At 51.6% G+C, this 18,850-nt stretch overlaps 5 protein-coding genes across 5 annotated transcripts; 3 read left to right on the plus strand and 2 right to left on the minus strand.

Annotated features, from left to right (window-relative positions):
- Positions 1–1,053: 1,053 nt before the first annotated feature.
- UMAG_10115 (uncharacterized protein) lies at positions 1,054–1,414 on the plus strand (the record flags this gene model as incomplete). The annotated part of the gene is made up of 2 exons (XM_011388369.1): positions 1,054–1,274; positions 1,384–1,414. The coding sequence occupies 2 exons, from the start codon at positions 1,054–1,056 to the stop codon at positions 1,412–1,414; spliced, it is 252 nt and encodes an 83-aa protein (XP_011386671.1).
- Positions 1,415–2,723: 1,309 nt separating this feature from the next.
- On the minus strand, positions 2,724–3,398 carry UMAG_00445 (uncharacterized protein; the record flags this gene model as incomplete). Its single annotated transcript, XM_011388010.1, has 1 exon — positions 2,724–3,398. One exon carries the CDS (start codon positions 3,396–3,398, stop codon positions 2,724–2,726), a length of 675 nt encoding a protein of 224 aa, XP_011386312.1.
- Positions 3,399–6,725: 3,327 nt separating this feature from the next.
- On the plus strand, positions 6,726–9,185 carry UMAG_00446 (putative beta-glucosidase; the record flags this gene model as incomplete). The annotated part of the gene is made up of 1 exon (XM_011388011.1): positions 6,726–9,185. One exon carries the CDS (start codon positions 6,726–6,728, stop codon positions 9,183–9,185), a length of 2,460 nt encoding a protein of 819 aa, XP_011386313.1.
- An 816-nt stretch (positions 9,186–10,001) lies between these two features.
- Positions 10,002–11,813, plus strand: UMAG_00447 (uncharacterized protein; the record flags this gene model as incomplete). Its single annotated transcript, XM_011388012.1, has 1 exon — positions 10,002–11,813. The coding sequence occupies one exon, from the start codon at positions 10,002–10,004 to the stop codon at positions 11,811–11,813; it is 1,812 nt and encodes a 603-aa protein (XP_011386314.1).
- Positions 11,814–12,576: 763 nt separating this feature from the next.
- Positions 12,577–15,306, minus strand: UMAG_00448 (uncharacterized protein; the record flags this gene model as incomplete). Its single annotated transcript, XM_011388013.1, has 1 exon — positions 12,577–15,306. One exon carries the CDS (start codon positions 15,304–15,306, stop codon positions 12,577–12,579), a length of 2,730 nt encoding a protein of 909 aa, XP_011386315.1.
- Between the last annotated feature and the right edge of the window lie 3,544 nt (positions 15,307–18,850).

The following is an 18,850-nucleotide window of genomic DNA, read 5'->3' on the forward strand; positions in this document are numbered from 1 at the left end:
AGTAATGTGTTTACTGGCCGGAGCATCCGACGAGATCCTTGTAAAGAGATAAAAGCGACTCTTTGGCCTCGAAGAGGGGAAAGTACTAGATCAGCGATCCTCTTGCTCAAAAGAGAAGCGGATGTCTTTGCCCTTGTCCTACCTGGCAGCATGTCATCGGCTATCAGGCACGAATTAGCTTAAGTGAGAGATGTGCAAGGGCTTTGAAGTACTAGACCGGAGTACTAAGCCTGCTCTGTAACATCGAGGTGGAGTCTAAAGCAGCCGCACGAAACGCAAGGCCATTCCTTGCAATCACAACCGTGAACCACTGTAAACATTTGCTGGGTACCACGAAGCGAGAACTCTCTGGGAAGTTCGTTCGAAGACGGTTAGTGACGCCTTCCCAATAGACTGTATATGAGTGTGGGACCCTTGCCGTTTTGGGCGCTTTAGCTCCATGCAGGGTTGAAACCCGAAAGCTTGACCAACGCCAGCTTTTCAACGACACACTCAGCTGAACGTGGGTCCTCAACCGATGGAGCCCAACCGTCTAATCCGAGACTTCAGCTAGAGCGCCATAAAGAGGTCTACTCCCAACACTCGGAGCACTCCTCCCACATGACTTCATCTTGCTTTGTCTGTCCACCTTTTCTAGTACAGTAAATCTCATCTCATTTGTGGTACTGGGCTGCAGCTGTCTAGGAGCACACTGCAGGTGGTGCGACGCATGGGACGTGAGAGTTGTCCCATTTCTTGGCAGGGTGATAGTGTGAAATGATGGGATTGCTGAGGGGAGACTACCGCCCACCGGGTTTGGTATCATTCGCCGCGACATGGAATCTTTACATTACGAGACCATCTCAATTGCTCATTCAGATGCAGATCGCCTGTTACAGTTACAGACAGTACAGTACAGCATTGTAGTCTCACTTGACAAGAATATCGGTTGGTAGTCCTTGATGACCCGCTACATCGGCTATAAAAGCTGGCTCATTGTGATTTTACCACTGAGTTTGTCCTCCCAACTCTCAATAGCTTCTAATCGAGTCTCTCGGCATTCGCAAAACCAACATGGTCCGAGTCAACGCTCTCACCCGTGCCTCGACGCTCTCGCTTGTCCTTGTGCTGGTGGGAATTGCGCTGCTTTCGTCGCAAGCCGTCAATGCAGCCCCTACGGAGGGGCGAGGATACAAGCGACTGCAACCAGTGCCAAGCAACCTGAAACAATTCTTGAAAGCTACTCCTAGTGGCTCCTCGTCTCGTTCGTCCAGCTTGTGGAGTAAGGTGAAAAGGTGCGTTTTTTTTTTTTTTTTTTTTTTTTTTTCTCCTTATACGTATCGAGGAAAAGACGCGAGCGGGGAATGAAATACTGATGTTTGTTTGTCATCGGAAAATAAACAGTGCCTTCCGGTTCGGCTCCAAGTATCACTGATTAGCAGCTAGATGCTTGGATGCCTTCTTGCCAAGTCTATTGCGAATCGCATCTGATGTGCAACGCACGTTTGGGAACTCCTCGTCTTCGAGACAGGCTCTGATGGTCTACTGCTTGAAGCGTTTTCTCTGATGGGTATGTCAAATTCTGTTCGATCGTTACTGCAATATATTCTTTCGTTTTGAGACGTTTGGCAGAGGAAGATCTGAGTTGTAGCCTAGCTATTCAGGGGGAGCATCCTCATTGCATGATGCTTGTCGCTGCAGATTCTTGTAGCACGTGGGTGTGATTGCCACATGTCAAATTGCGACGCTTTTCGACGTTGTTGAATGTCCATAGCCGCTCTTGTTGATCTATGGTGGTGACCATGAAGTCGCGCGTACAGCCTACCCGCAAGCCATCTAGTTCTGTTTATGGTGCATGGTATATTTGTAAATTTTTTCCGTCAACACAATACCTTCTTGTAGGTGTCACGAGACCTGGTGATGGGAAGAGAGGTGGGATCAAGTGAAATGAGGTTGGTGGTACGAGGCATTGATTGATAGCCTTTCCAATTCCTTGTTGAGTCACACTAAACGGTGTGTCGTTCGTCTCTTTCCTCTTGCTCCATGCTCAGTACTGCCAAAAGCTTCTTGTCCTTCTTCCATACCAAGCTCGGGACAAGATGGTTCGGGTCGATACTCTCGCATGCGCTACTGTGTTCTCTACTCTTCTCACAATTTCCTGCATTGCACTGCTCTCGCTTCCAAGCGTCTCTGCGCCAAAGCCTTATGCTAGCTACCAGAAAATGGCCCCAGATGGAAGAATGTTGCAGTCTTATCGAACAACGCCTTCTCGGCCGTTCACATCTTCTCCGATCAACAAGAGCCTATGGAAGAAGTTCAAAGGGTATGTATCTGATCTTTACATAACAGAGCATCAGATACATGCTATGGAGAGAGACTCACTGACATGAACTGCTTGCATCGATCAAACGAACATTAGCCTTCTCGGGATCGGCTCCAAGGTCCACTGACGTGCACACACATAAAGCCCTCCTCGCATCCGTGTAACGTATTCAAACCCTCTCACCTTTTGAAATTTGAAGGGAACGAGTGGACTGGTTAGAAAGGCTTGTAACTTCTTCAACTTGTGTTGTGACGCTTGCAAGGCAGATTGCTGGCTTGACATCGGCTCGATCGAGACATTGTGTATTCACGAGACTAAAGCTGAACAGGTTTGTGCCATTGTTCTTTCTCAACATGGTTAAGAGAGTTGTGACTATTTGCAAGGAAAGAGCGGAAAGAAGGGATAAGGAGACATTCATGATTCACGCGCGCAGAGCCTTGATGGCAAAGGTGGCACCCATGTTCTGCACACTGGAGCTGCTCAGGTACTGAAGGTGCTGAGCAGTGATACCAATGCCGGAGGATCGGTCACAGACACCATCGCCGTAGATGCAGATGTCGAGGGTCTTGGAGACCCAGCTGGCTGGGACCCCTCCGAAGCCGTAGTAAGAAATGCCACTTGCGGCCGCGGTGGCTTTGCCACCGTTACCATCGACATTGCAAGCGAGATTAGGTTTGTGCTGGGGATTACCGATTAGAATAACTCCTTTCACAGCGTTAAAGTTGGCACCGGTGAGTCTTGGCATAGCGTTGACGGTAGCAGCAGCGCCCTGTGAATAGCCCTCGAGGACAAAGCAGGTTCTGGGGTCAGAGGCAAGCGTAGATTGCACCTTGCGGATAATGTCGGCGGTACCGGCGGCCGAGTTTTGAGTAAAGTCTGAAGTGTAGACAGTGTGGTAACTGGACCCGCCTGGAACAGTGGAGAAAATACGCTGGTTCATAGCAAGGAAGCCAGCAGAGGGACCCTGAAGCTCACCAGTACCACGGGTATCGATGACGACGTACTTTGAGCAGCCAGCGCGCTTGTCAAGAGGCATACCATTTACGGCGCCAACAAGGACGAGGACGAGTGTGGCAAAGGCCAACTTGAACAGCATTGTAAATGGATGCAAAAGGAGTTCCAGAAGTCTAAAAGAGGATGTAACGAGAGGATGTCAGAGCGAGAAGAAGGGGGGTATTGTTTGGTAAGTTAGAAGAACTCTTTGATGCCAGAAAGGCAGCTTTTAAGACGTTCAAGTCGACCAGCATGGGGCACATTGATAGCTTGGCTGCGAGAAGGAAGCCATAGAAACTGATCTGTGACTGCACTTTTACGCAAGTGTCGCTCGTAAGAAGCCAACATGCGGCAATTGCTGCTCAACATGAATTGTGGAGCGATCATCTTAGCTTTCTGGGTCTGCACCAGTACAGCGAAGGTGCACAGTGCACCAATAAGATAGCAAGTAGCAAAACTGAATGTGCAGAGACACCAACAGAAGCAGTAGCGAGAAGCCACAGCATAAGCGAATTGAATTAGGACAATCATGAATCGAATCGTAGCCTTGAGTGCAGAAATGACAGGCGACCCAGCGTGGATGACAGCCTTGGCGGAAGAAAGCTCCGTCTGATGCGACTTAGATGGCCAGTATTGGAACCTGACCAATCAGGTTGAGAAGACGAACATGCTCCAACCGAGAAGTGGCGAATACGACAGGGTGGAACAACGTGTTGGCTCGCAGATGCCGCTAAGAGCTGCAGCCATATGCGAAGGATCCACGAAGCCACAATCAAGGATGGAACAATCACGAATTGCTGTACGTCGTCAGAGCTGGCTAATGTCTGCCAGATCGAGACGTTTAAACAAGCTCGGCTAGGCTTGGTGAGAATTCATTTCAGAGTCGAACAGGGCCGCCAGTAGACGGGAGCAAATTGCTGTCCAAAAGTGCAAAGAGGACCAGCAAGAGTCTTGAATGCATGATAAGTTAGGCTAATCGTGAATCTCGCAAACCTCACTCATCAAACGGAACGTCGGCTCGGGACGGCAAATCTATCGATTGAACCTTGCTGTGATTCAGCGGTAAGCAGAGAAGCCGAGGCAGTCACAGAGTGCAGTGGCAACGAAATCAGTTGTGAAGCTGCGCAACGTGGCAAGCTTAGTGCAAAGGTGGCAGAGGTGGCGCGGACCCGTGACTCTACGTCGAGACACCATAGGCGTGTGGAGCATTGCCAGGTTTACGGGTTGATCCTGAATGTCAGTCACGATTTTACAACTTAGCGTGGAAAGGATGCAACGATGCAAGCTCGCTTGCACAACCTCACCGAAATGGACTCACGATCGAGAATTATTCTGCAGGCTAAGATATCGAAGCACAGTTGTGAAGGAGGTTCGTATAACGTGGCAGAAATGTCTCAGATCCGGTCCGCGACATCCGACAAAAATCACATCACGACTCGAAACGTGCGATCATCACAACTGCCGTTGCGATGAAAGGTTATACACCATGAAGGAATCGGCCAAAAAGGGCCGAGTTGCAGCATGTCTGCTGCCTATTCCGATCTCTTGTATCACATAGGTGCTTACACAGTAAGTCTGGGTTGAGCCACGTGCTGCACGAAGTGACAAACAATCGTGAATCGTGGACCGTGGCTGCACGTGACGAATGTTCGGCATTGTCAGACCCCAAGTCCTAAAGCCTAGCATCGATTTTGCTGATGTAAGCATTTGTTGGGTGAGTAAGGAGCGGAGTCATCCGAACGGGGCTGCAGGTTTGATTAGCGTGGGGCTCCTTGGTAAGCGAAGCAGACCCATTCCCTGGTACATGGCGGTAGAGCCCAACTGCATTCATGCTTCGATCACCCTCGCTGGCAAACCACGGTGACTGAGTGGGGCAGAGACTGGTAGCTGGTAGCTCATCGAGCTATGTTGGCTTTGAGGCAAGCTAACGAATCTCACCGGGGTGACTGCGGATACATGGACGAAGAATTGATGTCAATTTGTCTTCTGAGCCAACATAGCAGCTGGTAACTTAGGTTTTTTTTTTTAGTTTTTTTTTTTTTTTTTTGGCTTGAGTACAGCGACGAAACATTCCCGATTCACAGTTGAAGTTGCGTGGTGCTCGTGACTGTATACGCGAGGGTTGCGTGTATTGCTGATGGAGCGAGAGTCACTCTCAGCGCGTAATCTCGAATGGTGAATTCACTCCCTTCGATATGGCTCAACTGTCGAGTCGGGGCTTGAGATTAAGTTTTTTGTTTCTCCGCAAGACAAGCCGATCATGTAACTGCGCTTGGTCCTCTCACTAAACATCGGCCGCGTAAAGTCGCGCGTGCTACCACTCTGCATTGATCTGCAGCTGTCTGCTGGCAGTACCAAGATCGTTCGCTTCTCTATCCGAACGACAGACTCAAACGCAGAGAAGAGACCTTGAGCATACAGTGTTTTCTGCGCCAGACGGTTCACGCACGCGCCGCCTCATTCCGCTGTGCGTCGGTTTCTGTAAGATGACTCAAGAGAATTCTTGGTCGGGTGCTAGCCGATCCTTGCTCACCGTGTTGGCCACCCTTCTTTCGGCATCGGCCAATTCCTGTTCCCCCTGTGCGCCTTGTGCCGACACAAGGCAGCTACAGTATCCCAAGCAAGCCAAATTCGCCGCGGGTGACTTGTGACCCTCGTTCCAGAAGATTGCTTTCCCAACCTTGCATTCGCTAGCCGATGAGCACTCGTCACTCTTGCGCGTCGCTTGCTTCTTGACTCACGGCTACGCCCCCCACTCTGCCTTTACACAATAACACCCCTCCGCTTCGCTTCTCATTCCCCAGATGGCTGACCTGCGCATCGCATAAACCCGTCCCCACGCTTCTGTCTCATCTAGTAATTGCCACCACTTGACCTTGACGTTCTCAATTTCTCGCCTAAAAGTTATACCGTGTGCTTGAACGCTTCTGTTCAATCTCGCTTCACCTCGGGCTGCCTTAGCGATTCTGGTTGTAGTCATCGAATCATTCTCACCCACGGCCCCCTCCGTACTTCTGTTTAGACGGATCGCCTCCTGTTGCCCCTGAAACAAGCCAGTTCTCTTCGGCCAACTTTTCGAACCTACTTGCCGTCTGCACACTTTTGGTTTTGGTTTAGCAACCAAGGCTCGCTTTTGCAACCCCCACTCAAGTTCCGTCCGCGGTTAGCATTCAATTCCAGGTCGAGACTCTGGCGCACTTGCGTATTCCATCGCACCCACCCAGAGCGCCCACGCCAAGGTACCTGGCTCCACCCTTCCACATCAAGAGGGAAAGCTCATGCTCAGCGATCAGGTTGGTCGACCCCTTCCTGTCTCCCGTCAACAACCCCTTCCTGTCTCCCGTCAACAACCACTTCACTTTTCCAGTCAACGCCAAACATCTGTATCGGTCCCGTCTTCTGTGACCCTTGCGAAGAGGCAAAAGCTGTGATGAAGTTCTCCACATTCTTGCCACTCGCCGCTCTAGCCTGCGCAGCTCAAAGCTTGGCCATCATCACACCGAACGCCGACTACCAGCAACTTTTCGGCGAGAGAGACCTCGATGGGCCAACCCAGTTCCTCGAGAGACGACAACAAGGTATTGGAGGTGCTGGTCAGAACGGTCCTGGCTACCAGACAGTCCCCAACGTACCTTTTAATGGAAACGACTCGCTCCCCTATTCGCCACCCTTTTACCCAACGCCTCAGACTAAAGGAACCTCACAAAAGTGGAAAGATGCCATCGGAAAGGCGCGAGCTTATCTGCAGCAGTTCAACCAGACTGAAAAGGTCATGCTTACCACCGGTTCTGGCTGGACTCGAGGCCCATGTGTTGGAAACATTGCACCCATTCCTCGTGTCAACTTTCCTGGTATGTGTCTCATGGACGGTCCAGCCGGTGTCCGAGGCACTGACCGTATCACGTCGTTCCCAGATGCCATCACCGCTGCCGCTTCCTTCGACCGCGATCTCTTCTACAAGCGCGCCTACGCCCTTGGCGAGGAGTTCAAGACCAAGGGCGCCAACATATGGCTTGGTCCCATGATGAACCTGGCTCGCTCCCCCGCGGCTGGTCGCTCATGGGAAGGCTTCGGTGCTGATCCTTACCTGAACGGTGAAGGCTCGTATTTCTCCGTCCTTGGTGCTCAGGACGCAGGTGTTCAGGCCACACTCAAACATTACATCAACAATGAGCAGGAACACTTTCGAAACGAGGGGAGCTCTAACATCGACTCTCGCACCGAGCGAGAGCTCTACCTTCACCCTTTCCTTCGAGGTGTTCAGGCCGGTGCTGCATCTATCATGTGCTCGTACAACCTAGTCAACAACAGTTGGGCCTGCCAGAACTCGGAACTGCTCAACAATCGTCTCAAGACCGAGCTCGAGTTCCCTGGTTATGTTATGTCGGATTGGGGTGCTCAGCATGCTGGTGTTGCTTCGGCCAATGCTGGCCTGGATATGACCATGCCTGGTGATGTTCTCTGTTGCTCGCGTCAGGAAGGCTCGCTTTGGGGCGGAAACCTTACCAACGCCATTAACAATGGCTCTGTGACTACCACACGTCTTGATGACATGGCTACTCGTATCCTTGCTGGCTGGTTCCTCCTTGGACAGGATCAAGGATTCCCAGAGCCCAACTTCAACTTTTTTGACAAGATGGACCCTGCTACCAATCAACACATTGATGCTACAGCGGACCACTACAAGATTGCGCGCGAAGTGGCCAGTGCAGGCACTGTCTTGCTAAAGAACCATCGTCACGCTTTGCCGCTCAACAAGCCGCGCAATATGGCCGTCGTTGGTTCGGATGCCGGACCTCTCTATCAGGGATCCAACTATTGGCCTGATCGTGCTCAGAATGGTGGTTTGCCGTACGGCACGCTTGGCCAAGGTTGGGGTTCTGGCGCCAGCGACTACTCGTACTTTTTCTCTCCTTATGAGGCTTTGCAGGCGCGTGCTCGCGAGGATCGCACAGACTTCCAGTGGAACTTTGACGACTTCAACATTGCTCAGAGTGTCAAGATTTCTAACATGACCGACGTTGCGCTCGTCTTTGTCAGCGCTGAGAGTGGCGAAGGTTATATCACCGTCGACCAAAACGAAGGCGATCGCAACAACTTGACGCTCTGGAATCAGGGTGAGCAGCTTATCCGCAACGTGACTGCCGTCAACAACAACACGGTCGTCATCATTCACTCGGTAGGCGCTGTCGATATGGAGAGTTTCGCCGAGAACCCCAACGTAACGGCCATTGTCTGGGCTCAGCTTCCCGGCAGTGAGAGCGGTCGTGCTCTTGTGGATGTGCTGTATGGCGATTATAACCCCAGCGGCCGGCTTCCTTATACGATTGGTAAGAACCGCACAGACTACTCTGCGGATGTGCTTTACTACAACGACACTGTCACGCCTCAGATCAACTACACGGAAGCCCTCAACATTGACTACCGCCACTTTGATGCGAAGAACATTGAGCCTCGTTACGAGTTTGGTTTCGGCCTGTCTTACACCAAATTTTCGTATTCCGGTGCCTGGACGCAGCAGGTAGGATGGGCCGACAACAGCTGGTGGGGATCCTCAAATGCATCGACAGGTCTGCCGGAATGGCTCTTCCAACCCAAGTACGAGCTCACCTTTTCGCTCACCAACTCTGGCGATCGTGACGGCCATGAAGTGTGGCAAGCGTACCTCGAGTTCCCGCGCTCGTCAGGCGAGCCGCCAAAGGTACTGCGTAACTTTGGGCGCGAGTGGGTCAACAAGTACAACACAATAGAGGTCAAATTCACGCTTAGCCAATACGACGTTTCGACGTGGTGCAACAAGAAGAACCGATGGCTGCAGCCTGAGGGCAAGCTCAAGGTGCTCATTGGTGCTTCGTCTCGTGATATTCGCCAGGCCGTCGTTCTCAACTGAAGATCTCCTATTATTCAGCATCCGCTGCTCTGTCTCCATTTGAACACTTTCTCGAGACTTTTGACTCTCAAATTGCATTGTTACAACGCTTTCCTGTTTGCAGTATCATGAAGCTCTCTCTAGTCTCTTCTGTCTCCGCCGTAGCACGAGAGCAATAATCGTGAATTGTGTCGTCGAGTGACAGTGTCAGGACGGCCAAGAGACCCTGCACCCTTACGAGACTGGCGATTCCCGGCCGAGTGTGCAACGCTGTGATGTGGGTGGTTTCGAGGATTCTGTGTTTTCCAAGTTGCGTTTTTGGATAGCTTTGCTTTATTCGTTCCTCAAGTCGTGAGTCTGTGAGTCGTGAGTTGCACGCCAACAGGGTCTTTGAACATTCTGATTCACGATTCACGATTCGTAATTAATTTTGTCCTGACGCGTGACTGCGAATTAGTTTCGAAATTTTTCCTCAAAGCAGAGGAGCCGCATGCACGACTCGTGACTGGGTCCACTTCATGTAGGTCCGAATTCCGACTTGGTTGACGGAACTTGCTCTCCATCTCCATCATACTTTTGAGCCATTCTTGATTGGCATCGACGCATCGGCACCACTATTGCGAGCAAAGCTGAAACAAAGGGCTCCAGATATACAGAAAGGCATATCGCATTTCCTGTCTGGCAAATCTAGTCTCAACACCAGGTCTCACACAGATTGGTTCGATAAGTGCATAGCCTATCTCTACCGAACTTCACCAAGCACTGACTCACATTAGCGATTCAGCTTGCTACAACCTCACTGGATTGTCTCTGCTGCTTGTTCTAAAAGCTTTGGCCATGACATCCGACACACTGCACGATCTAGCCGCGACTTTCCAATGGTCACCCTCTTACCTTGCTCAATTACAACACATTGCCGATACGGACGACTTCATTCACGAAGATGACGTTCATCACCAGCAACAACTCTCTTCCTCGTCCTCTGCCGCGGGTGCATCTTCATCCCCACCTGCAACACAACATCCAGGAGCATATGATTGGCCGGTATTAAAGGACGCCATCAAGTATCGAATTCGAAGCTGTTTGCAGGAGAGCTTTGGATCAGACAGGGAGATGGTGTTGCACCCGGCGACAAAGTTGATGCCGTACATGGAGCCGGGTGAGGAACTGGAAGTGACGTGGCAGAAGGCTGATTGTGGAATGCTGTGTGAGAAGCAGAATGAGAAGGAAGAGGACAAGGCGGAGGGATTGGCGATGCCATCAGCATCTGTAGCGCAGGGCGAAACGAATGGCGCATCTGCTTCTGCTACAGAGAAAGAGGCAGCGGTAATGGACACAGAGGTCGTCGATGCTGCCGAGAAGGCAGCAGATGAAACTCAAAACGTAACTTCTGACTCAGGATCACCTGTAGCCTCAGCAGCAGCACAGGACGGCGATGCATCTTCACCATCATCGGACACAGCCGTCTACACCTACCGTCAGAACTCGTCGTCTTCTGACCCCACCCTCACACATCCCCCCTTCGTCCACCGCGCCGACATCACCAACTTCTACCCACCCAAGCGTCCTCTCCCAACCGCGCCTTCCACCACGATTCAACCGCTTTCCCCGATGGCCATTGCGACGCACATTCGAACCCTGTTTTCCATGCTGGACGACTTTGACGTTCAGCCGCCGTTCACCATCCAGCGTCTGTGCGAACTTGTCGTTGCCCCGACCGCGCACTACAATTCCGCCTTGAAATGGATCAGTGCTCTGAAACGCTGTTTGTCCGTCACCGCTACGCGTGATGCGTTTCCCATTAGCCCCGTTCAGGCAGCTGTCGAGCTGGTGCCCAATGGCACGCATTCAGGTGAAAATGTCGTAGCCGACATTTCCGAACTCGAGATGGATCGGATAGATGGACTACCGCCTAGCTCGGCGTCCGGTGGGGTGCGATCCAGGAGCTCGAGCGTGGGTTCGAACGCGAGTGTGGCCGAACCGCTGTTCTCGCCCATTCCCTTCATTGTGAGGGACGAGAATGGACAGACGACAAGCAGTGGTGATGGCGGTACTGCAGCAGCAGGACAGCAGCGAGAGACGGATGCGATGGCATCAGATCTGCAAGGCGTGGATCGACGAGTATTGATGGACCAGACCCCGGACATGGAATTGGGCGGGGCAGATAGGACACAGATCGGGGATCGATTGCCGAACGAGATCGTGGATGTGGGTCCAGCTCGCAACGCACGCGTTGCGGATGGTGCGAATGCAACTGTGAAGCCACAGGAGCACGAGGCACAACAAGATGCCGTCATGCCAGAATGCTCAGATGATCCGATGCAGCACACAGCTACCACCGATGCCGTCACTGCAGCAGTCCAAGCCTCCTCTTGCTCCACGGCGACACCAGTGTCCGCTTCAGCAGCAACTTGCGAACCACTCGGTGTCCCCGACGGCCAAGTCGACGAGATCGACAACCCCACTTTCACGCTCAACCCTCTCACATCTACCACCAATGCTGCTCCATCCGCATCCGTGGCTACCTCTACAACTCCCTCATCACAGCCAGTCTCAGGCTCGCAAGATGTCCAAGACGATCAAGATACACCGCGCTCCACCAAACGTCGCAAAAGCGTCGCTTCCGTCCACGACGATGCGCGCGCATGACCCGCATCTCATCCTCCATACACCAGCCCTTCGGTGATCGCGTGTTGGTCAGATCCAGCTATCGTTGCTGTTTTTCCTATTCACGATTACATGCAATTATCACACCGAAGCTGCAAAGAAAACAAAAGCCTAGCCCATCGAGTCAGCGCGAAGATGAATCACGTTATCTACACCCAGTCCAGTTGTGCGGGTTGTCGGATCCCACAAGCAGGTGGAGGTCTGAGTGGGCGGCATGCTGGGTGAGTCGGCGGTCGGTGGTGGTGGCGGTGCTGCTGCTGCCGTTTTCCGTGTTACGGTGAGCGAGGAGAAGAAGCTGTCCGGGTATGGCGGGAAGCTTTCACGCGGACTCATATGCCAGCTGATAAGTCGGTCCATCCACCACGTCCGGCGAAGGCGTGGGTTGCGGTAGAACATGTAAAGTGCTGCTCGAGCCGTGCACCGGAGCAGGTTTCGTCGAGATTAATGCGAGCGACTTGGTCGACGTCGTTGCGGCAGGTGGAGTCAACGTCGGTCATGGTCTCAATTTCGACAGTGGACCAAGAATCGATTTGGAGCTTGACTGAGAGTCATCAGCTCGACAAGAGGTGTTGGCAACACTTGAAGCTAGCACGCGCCTCTCAGCAGCAGCATCGCTCGACCGCAGAGTAGGCCTCGGCATCCGAGACCAAGCCAAAGTTGATTCAAGACCGATGTCATCTTGGTAGGTTTCTTGGTCGTGCGCTTTGCTCTTGCTCTCTTTTGACGATCGGCGTGGGTGATGCATCTACCGCTGCCTGTCGTTCGCCACTGGTTGCATCGTCCCATCACGATTGCTTACCCTCACTCTAGTCGAACCAACCATTGTTTTCCTCGTCTTCACCGCACCATCAACACTGACCTTCTTGTTGCTTATCGACACCAGCTCCACGCTGGGTGAACGCAGTCTTTTACCGTTATCGTTGATCCCCGAAGCTCTCAACTGCGGCTGTGCCAGATCAACCGCCAGTTGAGAGGCCGTCCCATTCACTGCTTTCTGCTTTTCTTGGTTCAGTTTATGATCGAAATATACCTTGATCTGTCCACCGGCACAACACTTTAAAGTTGCATCCGTCTGCCTGCCCACATTATCGTATTGCGTGCGCACCCAATCGCTGCTATCCAACTCGATCAGAATGCTACCCTGTTCTCTTGCCTTTTGCTCTCGAGCCAAACGGCTCAATTCAGGCAGATAATCTTCCAACCAGACCAGCTCGTGGCGTTCCATGTCAGAGAACGTAGAAAGTGTGTGCGGAAGTGATGCTTTGAAGGCTCGTCCGAGACGCAAACGACGAGAAGCGGATTCGAGTGAGGTAGCGTCCCTGGGACGTCCAATCGGACCTGTGCCGTCCAACGACTCGAACATTTGACCAAGTACAGCCGGGGTCGGACGCGTGTCTCGGCGGTTGAAAGAAAGGATAGAGTCAAGCTTGTGACCAAGCGGCTTCCCGGTACCATTTGTAGGTTGAAGTTCGGTATTAACCTTATCTGAAATGTCGTCGCTCAACAAAAGAGGACCAGTGCCTTTGATCCCAAGTGAGCGACGCGTGCTCGGTTTAAGCTGATAGAAGCTTGCGCGGTCTTCCGTGCTGACGGTGATGTTATAACACAAGGGCGAACCGAAATTCGGCTCGAGAAGTTTTCGAGCTTGACCCTCCGTCAACAACGGTGGTGTTTCGGCGCTTCGAACGATGGCTGCGTCGACCTTCGAATGCGAAGACTCGGTAGACTTGGGTCTCGCCTTGGTCATCAAGAACTCGGCGAAAGAGGGTGTCGATTTAGCAGCAACACCTGCAGTCTCTCGAGGTCGCTGCGATTTGAGAGCCTCGAAGAACTGCGGGGTTGCAGTCACGACGGTTAGCCGCTTCTCTTTCGATCCATCTGTCGAGTTGCATGTATTGGGCGAGGCTACAATTCCGGATGCATCGCTCTCTTGACGCTGGTAACGTTCTGAAGCACGCTGGATGTTGTAGTCGATGACAGTGCGAGCGCGTCTTGGATATCTGTGACGATACAACTCGCCCTCTGAATCCGTGGCAGGCGCACTCGACTCGGTCATTTGCACGTCCGTGATGCGAGAATTGATGAGGATAGGTGCCTCAGAAGCATCGTCAGAGGTCTGGCCACCGTCCTTTTCTGAATGTTTGTCTCTGCCAGCAAGGGATGGATTGTTTGAATGAGGCGAAGGTTGGTCACCATTTCCGATTGAAGTGACTTGCTTCTCAGCACCTCTTTCGCGTTCGGAGCTGCGGGACACTTCCGAAGCGAGTTCATTGGTATCTGACGATCCCGACTTGCTTTCTGCAGCACTTCTCGCACTTGGATCGCCCTCAGCAAGACGAGAAGAAGCTCTGGGCACGTTTCCGAACGAAGAGGTACTGACGCTTCCCGCATTGTCGAACGAAGAGACGCCGAGAACTGCCATGTGCTTGGATGATCCGAGGTTGTGCGCCGATAGCTTGGCATCCGGCCAAATTGCACTTATTCGTCCCCCGACGTGGTCCAAATCTGGTACGGACAATTGCTCGTCTCGTGTGTTGGCCAGCAAGGGCGGGACGTCTCGTGTGTTGGCCAGCAAGGGCGGGACGTCCTCACCTTGACGATCATCAGGTGTAATGAGTGGTACAGACAAGCCGGAGGGAGTTTCTTCGTATGCACTTTCAGATTCGCTTTCGGTTTCGCTGTCAGATGCACTTTCACTTGAGTGCACCATCAGCTTGGAACGTAAAGGATGTGGACGTGCAAGGACCGGGCTGGACGCGTCGGATTCATCACTTAGCTCAGCGGGCGTGCCCGCCGAGTCCAGCTTGTCGTCGCTATCCGTGGTGAAATGTGCTGCCGTAGATCGCACTATTCGTCTGCGTGACCTAGGCACAATGGCCACATCTGCTGAAGTGTTCTGAGCGCCTGCGATGTATCGGCTACGCGTACGATGGGTTCCATGGCTACGGTTTATTGATTTGGTGGACTTGTAGATGAAATCGTCGTCGTCCTCGTTATCTGGCTCGTCGATTTCGCTTGACGATAGGCTTGTGAGCACGGAGGAACCTTCATCTGTCGAAGCGTCGACGGAAGCCGCACGAGAAAGAGCATCATTATCGGCGGTAGCAGACCCGCTGGATCTCGCGCTGACGCTTCGTTGCTGCCTGGGTCGCGCCTCTGAAACACTATTCTCCAACAACTCTTGTTCTTCTTCGAATCGTCGATTGTAGAGCTCCACCAACGAACTAAAGGCGACCTTCCCACGTACTCGTGCATCTTGCTTGTTTCTGTAAATGCCAACCACCGAGTCTGACGAACTACGTCGTGAGGGAGAACTGGTTGACTCGGACCCATGCCGTGCGGCGTGCAGGTCTGCCAGCATTGGCGCTGCTTGGTTGCTCCCGACCGGAGAGGTCAGGGTTTTCAATTGTTCCGCAGCATTCCTCGGTGAACGCAGAGCAATCACAGGTGACTGTCGTGCAGCGGTGGTTTGCATGGTGTCAGGACACCCAATGCCTACCCCACACGCAGCGATCTTAGCCAATCACAGCTAAACTGCATGCGGGCGTTGTTGCCCTTGCAGGGACCTAGGTGAGATGCTCCGGCAGAATTTGGATCAAGATGCGTTGCGTCGTAAAGAATGTTTGATGTCAAGTAAGGCTGGGGTCCGGACCATATCAGACCACAGAGAGTGGCGATTGGGTCAAGTGCGGCACAGTGTGTGTGACGGTACCGCGTGGGAAGCGTTTGAGGGTATTGCCCGCATGCGGTCTTATTACGAGGAGAAAAGAGAGCTCGACCGGGCACAGTGCGGAGCTTAAGAGACGATAATTAAGGGAGAAGGAGCGCCTAGCTGCCGCCATCACACGAGCTGATGGTAGTGACGAAGAGAAATGTGAACCATTTCAAAATCGATTTTTACTCAAATTGCACGCTTTCCAAGAGTGCAACAACCGGGTATGATCTGCTGCCAGACACGAGCCAGTAGTATACTCCACGTAAATCCAGAATTAACCGCACAAGAGGAATTAAGGGTTAGGGTTACCAGAAAGGGTCACCAGAATGGAAAAATGGTCATGATTCACGCGACTCGAAAGGCTAGAATTTATTCCAAAAATCGGGAATCACAATCGGCTTATTATCCCTAACCCTAACGTTTTTACCTGAGCCACGAGATATGAATGTCAAGTCGGCATTTTGCTCTCCCCCGCATTACGCACCGAACGTGTTCATGCTCATTCAGCTGAATCGTGAATACATGTCATGTATTGCATGTCGAGGCTAAATCATTGTACCAAAAGGGTGTCTAGACAACTAATCGGACTTGGGTTGTAATCGTCAATTTTGCACAGTATAGGTGTGATATCAGAGTTGACCTAACCCGCCGGAAGAGTACGTTTTGCCTTCAGGTAGGAGCGCTTTGGAGATTATGAAGTTATGGTCTCCAGCCGGCCTGCACTCTGCAGTCACAGAAGGAACAGATAGGGAGTCTCACAGAGCTCCAGGTGTCTTCAGCCACCCTCATCAAACTTGAAAGACTGAGATGTCTCGCTGCAGCATACGTGATAGTTCCAAAAAACCAGACAAGTTATTCCCCACACACTTGCCAGATTTCGAGTTCTGTGACTACACTTGTGACTCCAAAACCTGAATCTACCACTTGAAGGTAAACCACTGTACCAAAACGAAGTCTAGACTTAGAGAGCTTCTAGTCTACCAACGATTCCCAGAAAAAACGCAAAGAATGTAATAATCTAACATGTCACACAAAATTCGATTTTCTTTCAAATTGACAAAATCCAAGTCGTGAGTCGTGATGCGATCGCGACTCAGCTTTTCGATCCGCATCGCAACATCAAGGTGGAGGCGGCACTATCATGCGCACGGACCAACGAGCACTTTTCAGACCTGCTCTTTCGTCAGTTGGTATGGTTCATTCATTGAACGGCTGATGATGGTGTGCTTACAATGACAGAGATATGGCCAACGTATTTGGCCATGAGCGCACGATGCAGACAGTAAATGAATCGGAACAAGTCGGAACGAATTTAGGGAGGACGCGACCGTTTCAAGTCACGTGAGACCAATCACGTGACCCGGGTAAAAAGCGATTCAGAGTCACCCAACCATTGTAGATCAAGGTGATTGGATGTCATATAGGGTGGCTTCAGGTGGATTGTCAACAAAGGCCTCCTAATTTTAAAAATTTCAAGGTGAGCAAGTGTTATTGAAATGTATCAACCTAGTGTGATCGGGTGAAACCGGAACAGGGATAATGCGACATTCTCGTGCGAGTGAATATTTGCCACCTCAGGATCCAAGTGACGCGCTTGCGGACAACGAGGAAAGTTGTGCGCGACGATGGAGCATGAAGACAAAAGCAAGAGCCAGGGCAGGCACCAGCGAATTGCACCAAGTTGACATGCCACGTGCTAGCACGGCGGAACGGCAGGCTCTGCTCTTGTGGCCTCTGCAAAGCAAGCAGGTGGACCAATATTTGGGACTACTTGTATCAGATGGACGATCAGCGTCGCCAGAAGTGACAGTGTAATTTGGTCCAAGAAGCGCAGCATAATGCATAACCTACAGACGTCACCTTTACGTTGGCTCGCCATATTTTTCGTATTGCGGACGCCATTCCGTCTTGCCCCGCCTGTCTACAGCTGAATGACAGTACCTATTGATCAACAAGCCTTTTCCTGGCTGTCTGCTAGACCTTGTATGTGAGCTATATGTGTCCAACCATCCAGGACACCAAAATCTAACATTGTTGCTTTGCCGTAAATGTCAGGGTTAACAACTCGTGACTGTGACTTGCTAGACCCAAAAATAATCTATAAGCCGTCTCCAAAAAAGGCGTGAAGCGTAATTCACCGTCCACATAGAATCCGTGTCGCCATGCTATCGCAATGCGCAATGCAACCTATGCTTGCCCTACACCGTTAGAAAGCCCTGCTTTTCAGCTTTGACAAGGTATCAATGGCACGAAGAACAGATGACATCATGATATATTGTTATTAGCTCGCATTTTGGTTTTCATGTGGACAATTTCTGAACAGCGATCATGATGGGCTAATACTTTGTGTTTCCGCCTGTGGCCTCAATGACTACCTCTATTCTTCTGAGCATACTTTCTACCAACTCCTGACAGAGGCTGACTGGAATTTGAGCCCAAACTTCCTCGATTCTACGCTGTATATCAAGAATGCCTGTTGGGTGCTCTTCATACTGACCTAGCCGCCTCTTGAGCTCGGTCCATAGGGGTTTGATTGGATTGAGGTCTAGAGACTGGGCAGGCCAATTCAGAAGACGTATCTGATTTTGTCTGAACCATGGTCGTTTGTTTGGGGTCGCCATCCTGCTGAAGGACTGCATGCGTGTTGTCATGGAAGAACGCGTCCGTCCTAAGCAGCGGTAGCAGATGTGCTTCAAGAACAGCAATAGAAAGGACCGCTGTCATCCTCCCCTTGAACATAGAAGGCGCTAGCTCCTTTGTGAATCATCGAGCCCCAAACCATGATGTTACCGCCACCAAACTTCACAGTGGGTCGTACAAGCTTGCTGTTGAAACCTGCGGCTTGGATCCAGCAGTGCTGCCTTCCATCGCTGCCAATGCAGTTGATTTTGCATTCGTTAGACCATGCGACCGCTTTGCAATCATCAATGGTACAAGCCCGATGTGCCAGAGCCAAGGCAAGGTGCGCTTTCTTGTGCTTGGCGGTGAGCAAGGGTCTGTTAATTATCTTTGATGCCCTAAAGTGTTGAAACAGAAGTGTCATGCGAAGCGTTGATGGTGCAAGCTTGATGTTGAGCTGATGCTGGACCTCCAGGTAGGCGCTCTGCAGCGTTGTCTTGGGGTTGCTGCGAATAATTTGGTAGACCCTAAGCTGCATGGCGAGGGCCAACGGGTTTCTTCCTACCACTCTCTGGCAGTGGGAGATCTATCTGCGCCCCTTTTCTTACGTTGAACACCATAGACTTGCTGATGCAAATAAAGCTGGCTATCTGGTGTGCAGACTGGTCGTCTCGAAGAAGCCTGA

This window comes from Mycosarcoma maydis, chromosome 1 (assembly GCF_000328475.2).
Source record: "Mycosarcoma maydis chromosome 1, whole genome shotgun sequence".
NCBI lineage: Eukaryota > Fungi > Basidiomycota > Ustilaginomycetes > Ustilaginales > Mycosarcoma > Mycosarcoma maydis.